The sequence below is a fragment of the Pleurodeles waltl genome, chromosome 6 (assembly GCF_031143425.1).
Source record: "Pleurodeles waltl isolate 20211129_DDA chromosome 6, aPleWal1.hap1.20221129, whole genome shotgun sequence".
Classification (NCBI taxonomy): Eukaryota; Metazoa; Chordata; class Amphibia; order Caudata; family Salamandridae; genus Pleurodeles; species Pleurodeles waltl.
The window spans coordinates 1,449,558,856-1,449,575,059 of record NC_090445.1 but is presented as its reverse complement, the minus strand read 5'-3'; the positions used below and the strand labels follow the sequence as shown (position 1 = coordinate 1,449,575,059).

At 43.3% G+C, this 16,204-nt stretch overlaps 1 protein-coding gene across 1 annotated transcript in view; it reads right to left on the bottom strand.

Moving 5' to 3' along the window:
- Nucleotides 1-1,314: 1,314 nt before the first annotated feature.
- Nucleotides 1,315-16,204, bottom strand: part of RBP3 (retinol binding protein 3) — a 53,854-nt gene continuing 38,964 nt past the window's right edge. Inside the window, exons 3-4 of the mRNA XM_069240898.1 lie at nt 11,685-11,827; nt 1,315-3,468 (exon numbers count right to left, since the gene is read on the bottom strand). Coding sequence (XP_069096999.1) covers nt 3,122-3,468; nt 11,685-11,827 — 490 coding nt within the window. The 3' untranslated portion in view covers nt 1,315-3,121. The remainder of the gene's footprint in view (nt 3,469-11,684; nt 11,828-16,204) is intronic.

Genomic DNA, 16,204 nt, shown 5'->3' with positions numbered 1-16,204 from the left:
AGGAAGGAAGGTGCATCTTTCACACACTGATTTTAAGCAATTGAGAGTGATCTTCTTAAAAGCATGACTTTACTGAGGTGTAATGTGCTGGATTAAAGAGACATGGCTATCCTCTTCGTTTATAATTTCACAACGAACCTACAAAGGCAGTTTAAGTGTTCAGAGCCTTTGATGAGAGTGAACAATTCAGTATATAAAATACTGTTTTCTCTGTGTAGCGATATTTTCACTATACAACCTGAAATAATCTTCATTATGTGGTATACTATGAGATATCAGAGTTTCCAATGCTATTTGATATCAGATTTACAATAGCAATGACATTTCATTCTTTGACACTGAATATGCAATATCTAGGAGGACCTGGCTCGTTTGCACTCTAAGGTCCTCTTGTAGTAGTCTGATACTTATCTAATAGGGGTGATGCTCAGTCTAATCTTTCATACCTCAACTGGAGATACCTTCACTGAATGGAATGTATGTTTTACCTACTGCCACTTAGCGCTCTGAAGTGGCTGCAGGTAACATCTTATAGCACTTTACAAAACTTCTTACATAAATAAATATATGGCTTATGTTTTCAGTAATTTTTATATTGGACTCTGTAAAGAGAAAATTGGTTTTAAATACATTTAATTGAGTTATTCACGCTGCAGCAAGTTTCCACACTGGCCTCTTGAAGTTTTCTGCTGGATCACATCCACTCTCAGGAAACGCAAGTGCCATCTGCTGTAAGCCTCTATCATCTTGAAGACATTCTGCAATACTTGTAAAGCGCGTACCATAAAGATCCCTGAATATCAAGACCAGAATCTCTTTCAGTGCCCACAGTTCCTGGAGCAACAACATTGTAGGATTTGAAACCAAGGAATCTAAGAATCACAGATGGCATGCTGTCTTCTACTGTATGTAGAGAAACTGGAACAATATCACAATCTAGATTTGGCAACCACCTTCCATCCTCTTATTTTGCTAGAAAGGGAAGACAGTTCTTCTAGTGCAGCGCCCTACTGCACCTTAATGTCTCACCATTAATTACCGCTGGCCTTCCCAAACTCTCTAGAATCCCATTCTCTAGTGACCCTTCTCCTGCAGTCTCTCCCCTTTTTTGTGAAGTACCCCACTGCCTGGTAGCGAGGTTTGAACTAAAAAACTTTCATTCATACATTATTTCCCCAAGGTCTCTCAAAGTTGTCAGATTTTTTTCTCCTAAAGGTTTGTCATTCCTGAATGCGACCTAAGATAAATGAAGGGTCAGAAAAACTCTTCCATCATTTTTCTATAGTCAAGAAAATACATTATGACACCCAAACACATATTTAAAACATAAGTTTATTAAAAAACTATTTTTAAAGAAAGCGAAGGTGGACCTGGTCATTTTTCAATTATGCTATTTTTTAATTATAAGTCATATCCTGTCTTCAGGAACAAGGAAATCTGTAGAACAGAGTATAGCATTTCATTGTGGATCAAAGATATACAAGAGCCTATCCTTACAATCACTTACATGCAGCGCCTCATCATAGCCCAACCCCACAAAAACGTGTATCAGTTTAAAATACACCATCATGAGTGAAGAAGGGGCCTAAAGCAAAACCTTCACATCTCAGCTATACAAAAGGACCCAATTTATAGCATCCAAAATAATCTTATTTTCTCCAACACATTACTTTACCATACAAATAACAGCCTATTGTGCACTCGCCATGTCCATTCTAAATTAAGTTATATCCAAACTCAAAAGGTAGGGTTACCTTCCAAGACATCTTATGGTCTAATTAAAATGTTTACAGCACATAATATATACACAAATTAAACCATACAACAGAATAATATACAATATCCACCTCACGAAACAAGACATAACACTCAAACACTACACCATATCATCACAAATTCATAAAAAAGTACATCACATTATTTATAATATGAAAGGACGAGGTAATTGTTTTATAATGCATGCCAAATCTTTGCCTTATGCTTTGGAAATTATTTTTAGGTTTAGCGTAAGCCAAAATAACTTGAGTTTACCTATAATATACTTAATAGTGGGGGCATACAGCCAGCCCTTTTCATCGACTGAACTGTTGTTAATACAGCAAACAGCATTAGGCAATGGGTCAGCCAACTTACTCAATTGTTAACTTCACAGTAACTGACGGTGTTCTGCTTTTTTCACAAGGATCACATTGAAACACAAAGTATCAGTACTACAATGACAATGTGGACTTTTTGAGAACAAAAAATACATTCTTTTTTAACCAATGTATTATTTTATATCAATAAGAGCATAGTAGCTTACCCAGCAAGAACATTTTACAAAACCATGACAAAAAAAAGACACATTGACAATGTTAAAAAGCCGGAGAGCCAACACCAGACCTATTGGCTTTGCTAGAGCTTGTTCTATTTTGGAATTATGCTATTTCATGGAAATTTCATTTGTGGGAAACTCGCTCAAGCAAACAAGTCTCTCTGTAAATTCAGGTCTGCCATGGTGGACACACATTTTGTATGCAAGGTTTAATATATTTTTTACACGAAATTCCTGCCAAGAACATTTTGCATAATCCATGTCTTTTGCATAATTTTAGCAAAACGTTTGCATCTTTCATGAAACGTTTTGCCCATCCTTCTATTCTCATATTAAAACAGATGATGGCGTGGTCTAATATTTCTACAAGTCAAACGGATGCCAAAACAAATAACATTATAATGCCCTATAACCAGGAATAGGTGTTGCAGTAAATAATTCCTGTTAATTTACTAAAACTGTTTTATAATCTAACAGTCAAGATTTCCCGCTCTTTTAATATGACTGTCTTGTAATCTCAATGTACCATACTAAGATGCATAACATCCTGCTCATAAAAGCTAGTTCATGTAGCAATACATTATATCCTGACCCATAAACCCCACATGAAATACTAAAACCGTACTAATCTAAATAAACCTTAACTAGTAATGATTTTTCATGATTTACACAGATCTTATATTTTTTTCTAAACAAAACTTTTCAATATGTCTTAAGTGACCCATTTCAACCTATAGTCCACAAGTGCTGCAAGATCCATAAACCGAAGAGTTTTTAATTTTTATACGCCTTTTTCTCTGGGAGGGTTTATGCCCCAGCAGACTTCTCTCTTGATTCTTGTATCAATGCATACAGAAACTCCTTTGCTTTAATGAGGGCTGATTCGGCAGGTACGCTCATATTGGGAGTGACCCCTTTGCCTTCCCAGGATGACCCCTCCTCATCCATGATCGACCTAGAGGTTGGAATAGTTAAGTAAACATTGGTGTCATCTACATGGTAGGTCTGTGGAGGGTAGCAGCCACCGCTGGTCGCATCTCCTATGACAAAGGCTCGCCCAAGTCTTTTCATGATGTACACAAACTCCTCTGCCGCTCCTGCAGTCAAAGCGCTCGTGAGGATGACCAGCCCTTTCTTGTCACCGTATCCTTTGCCTGTCAGAGACCAAAGAAACCATTGGCTGCAATGTGTTATATTTGAACATTTGGTTCTACCATACTTTTCAGAGAGCAGTGAAGGAATTGTGATTTTGCTATCCATCATTTGATATTTGCTGGGCATTGGGATAAAACTAATCATGTTGGGATTCATACAAACCATTTTACTATGGATTCCATTGTGTCTCTAGTTTTCTGAAGTGTCTCTGATTGGTGTATTCGCATGGGTTCCAGCCAGCCCTGTGCCCATTCAGCCTCAACTCTGTAGCTCCCAAATATGGTCCACTGTAAACTCCCACCCACAAACTAAACTCATGATTACCTGAAGGTGAATCACTTCACTCCACACACAGAAGAAGATTAATATGCTGCATGAAAGAAACTAGAGAAAAGCAACGTCCTGATAAATAAGATACTCTTAAAGATAAAAATTAAGTAAAACGTGAAATGTAAACAGGGGCTAACTCATTGACGTGGGTTACCTTTATGATTTTTTCAGTCATTGTTGAGATACCAATGTTGAGAAATATATGAGTCTTTTAAATACGCATCCACTCTACCACCTATGGGCACCCTGAACCCATAGAAAAGTAATGCATGTTTCATACCTGCACGCTCAGGAGATCCAAAGAAATACAGCTGGATGCCATTTCTTGGTAAGGATATGTTACTGAGTAAGTGAGACAGAAGGGAATTACCATTGGAAAGAAATGCTAAAATTCTGACATATGTCATGTTCAAGCACAATCTCTTAATCAGACAGTCAAGGTGAGAGCGGACTGGCATCCAGTGAAAGAAATCTTAGGGTATGTAGATGATAATACCACATGGTTGTGGTATGTTCCATAAAGCCCAGGGGTTATATCTGACCTAAACACAAGTCTCTTAAACTATGATTTTCCTTGCTACTGCCTTCCAAATGTCCAAACATACTACACACAGTTTATTACCACTAGGCACCCTGAACCCCTGGACAATTACATAGATGGTACAGCCACACTCAGGAGCTGCAGAAGAGCAAAGATTGGGGTGAACCTTGGCTAGAATATGTTTAATATGTTTCTGCATGAGGGTCACTGGAATGAATTACCATAGTTTTAGAAAAATGCGGTAAATCTGAGAAACCTCAAGTTCAGACGGATCTCACAGCCAACCAATCAGGGTGAGGCAGGTCTTGCACCATGGTATAGAATCCTTAGGATGTGTAGATGTTAAACTATACAGATGTAGAATGTTTCCATGCAACTCAGGGAACAGATCTGTCACCAGAAAATATGTACACAGGTATTTAAAAAATGCAGTGCACCCATTTAATCACCTGTGAGATATATGGTACCCCCATTTCAGTGCGATCTCTCAGCTCGCCAATCCGGGTGAGAGAGGTCATGCACCCAGTGAACGAAACCTTTGGATATGTAGATGATTAAAATATATTCTGGTGATATGTTTCCATTAAGTCATTCAATAGTATCTGTGGCAAAAAAACAAGCATTTCACTCGAAGCTGCTATCCACATATGCAAAATACACTGCACCTGGTTTATTGCCTGCTGGTACTCTGTACCCACAGAAAATCCATAAATGTCTGGTACTCCCATGATCCTGAGACACAGAGAAGCAACCTCAGGAGCCAATCATTGAGAGGAATATGTTGCTACGCAAGGGAGACGGCAGGGAACTATAATGTTTTGGAAAAAACGTCTATAAGACATTAAGTCATACAGAATTAGAAAATATATCATTTTTACACTTCCCATATAGTGTTATCTGTGAGAACTTGCACCAGCCTTTCTTTGATCAACAGCGGGAAGACCTTCAATGCCAGGAGAATGGTCTTCAATTACAACAATTTTATGTGAATCTGGGTTTCCATCGGAGACTAGAGTCCTCTGATCCTCACCTTTGCTGGTTGGCCCCCCGAGTCCAGCAGGGATGCATTCATCAACAAAGTCAGCTCTGTGTATGGAACGGAGCAGGGTCTACCACAGGTCAGGCTGTAGTCGGGAAGCCACCACTGTAGTCCTGTTTTTGTTTGCTTCTGGATTACTAAATCATACACATATTGAAGTATTGGTATTTTATGTCATCCGGTCCTTGGCAGAAATGATATTGCCTTAGCTGTTTCCTCCCCAGGTCGGCGGTGTACAAGTTGAACAGTAGCAGAGGCAGAACACAGCATTGTTTAAGGCCCCTGTCTGTTATGATCTTTTCAGTCACCTAATCTCCATGGCCCAATTTGTTTGCGGTATACAATTTCCCTTTTTATACATTATTTGCTGTATACTGTTAACGTACTGCCAAAATGTTACCTGGTTGTTGCGTCTTAGTAGTGCATGCAGTCTGCACCTCTGCTCTTCATAATACTTTGATTTTGCCTCCCAGATGGATTTCCGATAAAGCCTACTTGACACCATTAATCTGTGTTTCACTTTTTTAATTGTGATCTCACTTTTATACAATTTGCTTGCCTTACATAAGGCTGCTTTGCGCTTCTGTAGCATGCTATTATACCAGGGGTTAGGACTCATACCTTTTAGGTCTTACATTCTTTTTTAGGTTGAAACCTACCAGACAGCGCCTCTGTTTGATTTGCTAACAACATCTTGGGGACATTCGAAAGCTTCTCTGGGAATGCATCCCAGCCGTTGCTTACCGTTTGTTCCTTCTCTTGCCAAAACCTTATTTCCAGTATCCTTCCTAATTCTCCCTTTCTGTAAATAAGGCCTTTAAATCTTGATCTTATCTTGCCGCATTTGCTGTGCATTCAGAGACAGGGGTCAAATGCCAGACTCTGTCTTCTGAGGGAGCTTGGTGTTTACCTTTCTTTCTCTGACTTCAAATCATAAAGGCTAGTGGGAGTCAGCCTAAAGTGAGGTGGAAACAAATATTTTAATACCATCAAAACATATCAATACACGAAGTGGTGATATTTCCACACATTATCCTTTGTGTACTGTATACGTTTATCAGTAAAACTATATCTATGGGCATATGTAATAGTCTTTTCAATTGAAGATATGTTGTCTGTAATGGCAGTGCAGTGCGACGCCATGCGCACGCCACTTTACCCCATTCCACTTTACTCTGCACCTCTCTTTTTCCACTGCACTCTACTCTGCACCACTCCACAATATGCCACTCCACTCTTTGCCACTTCACACTGTATCACTGCACTCTGCTCTGTACCATTCCAATCTAGGCCAGTTCTCCCTACACCCCTCTACTCTGTCCTGCATCACTCTATACCAATGCTGCCTTCCCCACTATACTCTACTATGCACCACTGCACTCCAAACCGCTCCACTCTATGCCACTCCACTCTACACCACTCCACTTTGCAACCCGGCACTCTATGCTACTGCATTCTACGCCAATGCAGTCTAGTCTGTACCACTCCACTCCACGCCAATGCACTCTATGCCATCTACTCTACACCACCCTGATCTACTCTGCATCACTGCAGTCTACACCTCTGCACTCTATGCCACTACAGTCTAGCCTACACTCCTCTACTCTACTATACACCATTCCACTCTACCCCACTTCACTTTACTCTGAAACAATCTACTCTGCACTACTTCACTCTACTCTATGCCATTACAATCTACACAGCACCACTGTACTCTACACCTCTCCTCTTTACCCTGTACCACTTTAAGCCACTGCACTCTACTCCAACCACTGCACTCTATGCAAATGCACTCTACATCATGTTACTCAAAAACAATGCACTCTATGCCAATCTACCCTGCACCACTGCACTCTACACCACTATACTCTACTCTGCAATATTTCACTGCACTCTGCCAGTGCACTCTACATCACTCTACTATACAACACTGCATTCTACGACAATCTACTCTGCAACACTGCGCTCTACACTACTGCAGTCTACTTCGCACTGCTCTCCTCTATGCCAATTCATTCTATGCTACTACTCTCTGTGCCACTCTACTCTGCATCACTCCACTCTACCCCACTGCAGTCTATGCCAATACACACTAAGCCTCTGTAATTTACTCTGCACCATTACACTTTATGGCACCGCACTCTTTGCCACTTCATGCTACACCTCTGTACCACTCAACTCTATGTCAGTGCACTCTACACCATTACTCTATGCCACCGTACTCTACCCTGCACCACTACACTCTATGCCACTTCATTCTACTCTGAAACAATCTACTCCACACCAGTGCACTGTATGCCACTCTGCTCTATGCTATGCCACTCTACACTGTTCTACTCTACACCACTGTGCTCTACACCACTCTGCTCTCAACCACTACACTCTACACAATGTGCTCTACACAACTTTACACAAAACCAATGCACTCTACACCACTGCACTCTACGCCAACTACTCAGCACCACTGCACTCCACACCACTATACTCTACTTTTCAACACTCTACTCGAAGTCACTGCGTGCTACTCCACGTTACACCATTGTGCTCCATGTCATTGCACTCCACCCTACTCTATTCTACTCCACTTTACTGTATGTACTGTATGTCTCTACATCTCTCTACTCTGCAATACTCAATGCCACTGCAGTGTACGCTAATGCACTCTATGCAATGCTCTCTACACCAATGCACTCTACCCCACTTCACGCTAAGGCACTCTACTCTGCAAAACTGGGCTCTCCTTCACTGAACTCTACACCTCCGCACACTATGCCACTCTGCACTGTTGTATTCTACATCACTACACTCTAAGCCACTCTGCTCTACAATGCGCTACTGTAGTGTACACCACTGCTCTCTTCAGCATTCTACTCTGCAACACTCTATGCCAATGCACTCAATGTCAATGCTTTCTACACCACTGCACTGTAAGACACTCTACTCTGCAAGACTGCACTCTCCATCGCTCATCTCTAAGCTACCCTGCACCACTGCACTCTGTGCTACTGCACTCTACACAACTCACCTCTACACCAATGCACTCTGTGCCACTACACTCTAGGCCAATCGAATCTACTCTGCACCATTGCACTCCATGCCACCGCACTTTATGCCACTGGACTGTATGCCACTCTTATCGTCACCTCTATACTTTATCCTGAACCACTCCACTTTACTCTGCACCACTTCACTCTACTCTGAAACAATCTAGTCCATGCCACTGCACTTCATGCCACTCTACTCAACCCAGTGCCAATCCACTTTACTCCATTGCACTCTACGCCACTGCAGTGTTCCCTACACCACTTCAATCCACTCTATGCAGCACCACTCTACTCAGCACCACTCTACTCTGCACCACTCTACTCTATGCCACTGAACTCCAAGCCAATGCACTCTACACAACTTTACTCAAAACCAATGCACTGCAAGCCACTTCACTCTATGCCAATCTACCCTGCACCACTGTTCATTATGCCACTTGACTCTAAACCACTCTACTTCACTCTACAACACTCCACTCCATGATGCTCTACTTCATTAAACTGCTCTACTCCAAGCCACTGAACAACACTGCTCCACTCTTTGACTCTCTTCACAACTTCCTCTACACCATTCCATTCCACTTTACTCCACTCTGTTCTACAACACATCAGCCTGCTCCACTACCCCACTCTATGCCTCTCCGGTACTCCACTCTACGCCACTCCACTCAACACTCCTATAGTGTGTTGACACTCTATGCCACTCCAATCTATGACATTCTACTCCACTCTATGCCATTCCACTCTGCTACACTACTTCACTCTTTGCCACTCCACTCTACAACAATCTACTATCTTCTATGGCACTCTATATAACAACACTCTACTCCACTCTAACACCCTCTATGCCACTCCACTCTGCTCTAAACCATTCCATAACACTCTATGCCACTCCACTCTACAATACTACTCAACTCTGACACTCAACTCCACTCTGCACCACTGAACTCTACAACACACTACTCCACTCTATTACACTCTACTCCCTCATGACATTCACAACTCTCTATGCCAAACCACTCTATGCCACTCCTTGGCACCCCCCTTCACTCCACGATACTCAACTCTACTCTACTCTACCCCACTCCACTCTACTCCATGGCTCTCTATACCACTCCATAACACCCCACTCTACTCAGTGACACTCTCTTTTATAACACTCCACTCCACGCATCTCTCCTTTACGTGAGTAACCACATGGTGTTCAACATGGCTTCGACTTGGGGCAGGTGGTGTGATTATCATGGACTGGGAGTAGAAATGTAATGATTGTGCTTCTCCACTGTAACCACTGTGTACACGTGTGTATGAAAATCAATAAAAAATTGGTTATCAAAGAAATCGGAACACCAATAGTTCTTTCAAAGACTAGACCTATTGACTTTGTCAATACTTGTTTTAGCTGATGCCTAGTTGTCCCCAAGTGATTTATGCATAGAGTCAACTGGGTCTTGCAAAATTTTACAATGTCTTTTCCCTTTTCCGTTCTCGGAACAGTTTCTTTGGTTTATAAACTCCATTTGCCATTTTTTCTAAACAATCTTTTACTATCTTGCACAGTCTGACTCTCTGCATTGGTATACAAGTCTGGGTGCTGTCTGTTGTACCCAATGTCAGTAGGTTGTTTCCTTTTTTATATATTTGATTTGAAAGCTGGCAATCAAGGGACAGTGGTAGTTGTCTGCAACAGTCACATAAGACTTAAGTTGCAAATATGTAGTCAATTGCTGATCCGCTTGTACTGTAACAAATAGCTCCTTTGTTGTTTCCAAAATTAGTTCTCTAAAAAGAGGAAAACATTATGGGCCGTATTTATACTCCGTTTGCGCCGAATTTGCGTCGTTTTTTTCGACGCAAATTCGACGCTAAACTAACGCCAACTAACGCCATATTTATACTATGGCGTTAGAGGCGAATAGCGCCAAAGTTCCCGGAATGTGCGTCATTTTTTAGCGTGAACCTCTTCCTTGCGTTAATGATATGCAAGGGAGGCGTTCCCGTCTAAAAAATGACTCCCAGGCCTTTACGTGGTATTTATACTCCCGGGCAAAAGAGACGCCCGGGAGTGGGCGTGGCTAAAAACGGCGCATTTGCGCCGCTTTTTAACGCCTGGGTCAGGCATGGCGTTAAGGGACAAGTGGGCTCAAAATGAGCCCAGAGTGCCCTCCCCTGCCCCCAGGGACCCCCCCTGCCACCCTTGCCCACCCCAGGAGGACACCCAAGGCTGGAGGGACCCACCCCAGGGACATTCAGGTAAGTATTTTTTTTTTTTTTTTTAATACTTTTTTTTGGCATAGGGGGGCCTGATTTGTGCCCCCCTACATGCCACTATGCCCAATGACCATGCCCAGGGGACAGAAGTCCCCTGGGCATGGCCATTGGGCAAGGGGGCATGACTCCTATCTTTACAATGATAGGAGTCATGTTGATGGGGGATGGGCGTCGAAAATAAATGGCGCAAGTCGGGTTACGACGATTTTTTCGACGTAACCTGACTTGCCCCATTTTAAGACGCCCATGCGCCATTTTCCCCCTACGCCGGCGCTGCCTGGTGTACGTGGTTTTTCTCGCGCACACCAGGCAGCGCCGGTCTGCTTGCGCCGTCTAACGCCATTCAATAAATACGGCGCCCGCATGGCGCTTCAGAATGGCGTTAGCCGGCGCAAAACTTTTTGACGCTAAACTGCGTTAGCGCAGTTTAGCGTCAAAAAGTATAAATATGGGCCTATATGCTGGTAGGATGCGTTGAACTTTATGCCCTTTTTTCCCAGAACAGCCCAGAATCGGTGCTATCTCAACCAGACAACAGGCCTACATTCCCTAAGTTCGCAAATGGAATATCAGCCTATAAATGACACAGTGAAATTTACAACATTCCTCTGCACCATTTTTTGTGTCATTTGTAACGCCTGCTCAGAGCAGGCATTAAAATGACGTGCCCATTACTTTCAATGTGGGTCCCTATACTTGGCAGGATTAGCGCCACAATTTATGGTGCTAATCCGGCAAAGTACCACAATAGCTTCATAAATTATGACGCTATTGTCCTATCGTGCATCACACACATGATGTCATTAGGGGGTGCAACTTTCTTGTAAATGTGCCCTAAAGAATAACTACTGACTTCATGAATTACTATACTCTATACCATTGCAGGACATAGTGTTGTGTTTTTTCGATGGTGGGTGCCATATTTTGGACAAGGACACATTCAGTTAAACTTGCAAAACCGATAGCCATAGAAAAATGAATAGTTCATACCAGCGAGACGAGGGAGCGTCCACATCTCAGTGACTGTGTCAGAGGGTCTGCTGTAGACTTTGTCCAAGAGAACTGGGTTCCCTTCCTCAAAGAAGTACGAACAGAGAGCAGCGATGGAAGACATGGGGCCTCCGATGTTAAACCTGGCGAAACAGAGAGCTGCAGTCATGTGGAGAAGAGACCTAGACAAAATCACGGGGAATACCAGAAAAATACCTGCCACTCTGTTACTGAGAAATAGGACGTGCCTGATCCCTAGTGGCTATATATATAACTTGTCAGCATTCTACTGGCTAAATATTACTTGCCTTCCTCCTACAGGTTAGATATTACTTGTCTGCCTCCTACTGGCCAAATTTACTTGTTTGCCTCCCACTTGTCTACCTCTTATTGGCAAAATATTACTCATCATGCCCTACTGGCCATGTATTACGTGTCAGCCTCCAGCTGGTCAGTTATTACTTATCTGTTTCTTACCAGGAGGATATTACTGGCTAGATTTTGCATCTGGTGTTGGAAAGAATCTTTGCGAAGGAACATGTATATTTTTTTAATATAAAACATCTGCAAATTTAGCTCTCAAACCACAGTTCAAATCTCTTTACTAAACTAACTTTGGAAAGTCGGTCCCTTGCAAGCTGACCAATCATGTACTCAATGGAGTTAATGTTGGGTTGCCAGCAGCATTAATGGTCTCCTGTGGTTCAGGGCACACGATCAGAGCTCTAGGCACTTAATAGATGATAATGCATGCAGGAGGTTCACATCTATTAGAACATCAAGGCCCATATTTATACTTTTTGACGCACAACTGCGCCAACACAGTTGTGCGTCAAAAATTTTACCGCCGGCTAACGCCATTCCAACGCGCCATGCGGGCGCCTTATTTATGGAATGACGTTAGCCGGCGCTGCGGACTGGTGTGCGTCAAAAAAAATGACTCACACCAGGCAGCGCCGGCGTATGGGAAAATGGGGGTTGTGCGTCAAAGAATGGGGCAAGTCAGGTCTGAGGCAAAATTCAGGCCTCAAACCGGATTTGCGCCATTTTTTTTTACGCGCAACCTCCATTGACATGACTCCTGTCTTAGCTAAGACAGGAGTCATGCCCCCTTGCCGAATGGCCATGCCCAGGGGACTTATGTCCCCTGGGCATGGTCATTGGGCATAGTGGCATGTAGGGGGGACCAAATCAGGCCCCCCTATGCCACAAAAAAAATCTGAAAAAAATACTTACCCGAACTTACCTTTACTTCCCTAGAATGGGTCCCTCCACCCTTGGGTGTCCTCCTGGGGTGGGCAAGGGTGGCAGGGGGTGTCCCTGGGGGCAGGGGAGGGCACCTCTGGGCTCCTTCCGAGCCCACTGGTTCCTTAACGCCTGCCCTGACCCAGGCATTAAAAAACAGCACCCATCAGGCTGTGCGTCGTTTTTTAAGGCCCACCCCCTCATGTGCGCCAAATGACGTCAGAGTATAAATATGGGGCACAGGCCTTAAAGTCATTTTTTGGAAGGGAACGCCTACCTTGCATATAATTAACGCAAGGCTGGTTCCCCCTTCCAAAAAATGACGCACATAATGGACTTTTGACGCCCGCGGGGTCGGACGTTAAAGTATAAATATGGGGCAGAGTTTGAGCCGATTGTGCGTCAAAATTTTTGACGCACATTCGGTGCAAACAGAGTATAAATATGCCCCCAAATACGTTGTAGAGAAAATTAATGTGGAGAGAAAATTGAGTCATATGAAAAAAGGGAGGTTGTGACTACAAAGGGACGTTAAACGAGGCGTGACGAGCGGACCTTAGAATCAGTTACTAAAGAAAAATTCCCCTTTGAAAATGGGCTATCCTTGAGATGCTGCTTTCCCTCTCAACTGGGAGGGTCAGGGGCAGTTTCACTGTTAAGAAGTTGGGTACTCCAGCTGAACACTCAGGCATTGACTCTAAAGCCAGTCCCTTAACCAGACTCTGAACCTAACCTGAAGCCTGGACTCCAACCATTACCTTCACCAAACAGAATCCTGACCCTAACTTTTACCCTAATCCTGATCCTAAACTCAATAATACCTCTAAACCATTGATGCAAACCCTGAACCCAATCCTGATTCTGGTCATTTGAATTGAAAATATACAACATTCGACTTTTATAAAAATCTTCCAAGTTTTTTATTTTATTTTTTTCAGCATCCAAACTTTCTTTAATGTTTGAACGTGTTTTAGAACATTTCATTTAATAGGGTCACAAAAGAATAGAACAACATAGCCCATTCGACAACAGAATACATCTCAGTCTGCATACGAATCACACCAATGTGACCAAACATACTGTGACTATTTAAACACAGTATGCATCCCATAAAGCCAGTGGGCGCTCCCATATTTGTAATGCATAAGGAAACGTATATTAAGTAAGCGTACCGGAGACCATACTCCAGATGCAAAATGTGTGCAATCCTCAAACAGCTGCAGCATTGTCCGTATTATCTCTACCCAGTGAATGTTGTGGTCAACAAACAGAAGAACCTGTCCTTAAAAATAGACCCTGGCCGCCCTTAGTGCAGTCATCATGTAGAGTCCTGACTCTGGAAAGAACCATGCCATGGAGGGCAATGCCAGTCTGTGCAGATGGCTGCAGCTGGGGGGCACCAGCGCTCATTTCTGGAGACCAGGATAATGACCCAGAGCAGTTGCAAAAAGCAGAAAAGGGAGAAAGCAGATGGAGGAGGAAAACAGTGACTAGATGAGAAAACAGTGGTGAAAAAGAACCTAACAGAATGAGACAAAGAGACAGAAAGCACCACGTGGTGGAAGAAGGAGACATGAGGTGGACTCAATACTGGGTGGTCTTGGGGTCTGGAAACCCTAGCTTTCTGCAGCTCCAGAGGTTTATTCCTAGCAACAACTTTGGGTCCCTGAACTTTTATTTAAATGATGGAGGAGGTGGGACCCCCCTCGAACAGTTAATATTTTTTTGCCTGCACTTCAGACTGCTTTTTCTGAGATTCTAAGCTGTAGATCATGGTCCACAGACACTGCATGTTCCGCTAGATGTACCTAGCTAATTACTCCATAGTACCATGTTAGAGGAGGGACAAAATGTCCTGCCCCTTTCATCATTTCAGTCCCAGATTGATTAGCTTTGTCTTTGTCAATTCTTAGACATAGTGAGTGTACAGTGAAGCTATTTTAAGTGCATCTGCTGGACACTGGTCACTACGAGTTTCCCGACTACAAGATGGCTTCACTGAAAGTAGGGATATTGGGTATCAAACATCTCAAATGAATAAGCCCTCACTGATGCCAGTGATGAATTTATCAGTACATTAACCCAGAGGGCTCCTCAGAGGTGCCCCCTGAAAACCTATCAATTACCAGTGTTCACAGACCCCACCCAAAAGGATGACCTGCAAATCTGCATTCCATCCAAAGAAACCCACTGCACTTAGTATGCAGATCTGGCTTCACTCAAAGGAGAGGTGCCAACAGCCCTACCCAAAGGCCCATCTGGCACTGGGACAGGCGGGAAATGTAGTATTCAGAGAGGTGTGTCCACCCTTCAGATTAGTCCCACCCATAAGGTGAGGTGCCTGATGTGGACACCCCATTTCAAAATCTGCCATCTTGGTGTTAATGGAAGTAGGAGCTCTGGGGCAGGGTTAGGCCCACTTCTCACAGGAAGTGGTCATAAGGGAGGCTTAGTGACCCCAGGGGTAAGTAGCCTATTGGCTACTACCCTACACTCCCCTAAACGGTCCTAAATTCAGTATTTAAAGGAGTCCCTGGCAAACATATTCCTGCTGACCTACATAGAAGGACACTCTAGAGCCACAAAAGAAAAGCCCGAGGAAAAATCACCTGACTTGGCTCCTGCCCTGTCGATCTGTATGCTGTTCCCGCCGATTTGCAGCAAAGTCAACGCGTCCTGCATGCTGCTTTGCTTCCAAAAGCCTGGAAGGCCTGCCTCCCTACAGTAAGACCCAGGTTCTCCCTGGCCCTGTGGAGAAGAGGACCCCAGGCTTGCCTCAGTCCCAAAGCAGCTCAAGACTTGAATCCACCTGTTGGTTCTCCTCAACTGGTCTCCCTGTCCAAACCTGCAGCCTCTTTTCAACAGGACCAATCCCCATTGACTAACATTGGGCACCCAACGCTGTACTACACCTCTGCACCTGGCTGCCACAGTGCCTTCAGGTGTGACCTGTTGGTGTGATCCTGACCCTTGCCCAATACTTCCCCTAAATCCAGGAGACTGGTCCCGTAAGTCGCTGTACTATATCTGAATGCAGTACTTGCTTTTCTCTCCATACGATAACATTGTTGCTTCTGAAAACTGCACTGTCAACTTTTTAAACTTGACAGTAGTTTTCTTGCAAAATGTACTTATTTGATCAAATTGAGTCTGGTGCCTAAATATATATAAAGATACTTGTTGTTTTTGTAATTGGTATAGATTTTATTGAGTTGTGTGTCTCATTTATTGACTGTGTGTGTATTTGCAGATGTCTAACACTCCTCTCTGATAAG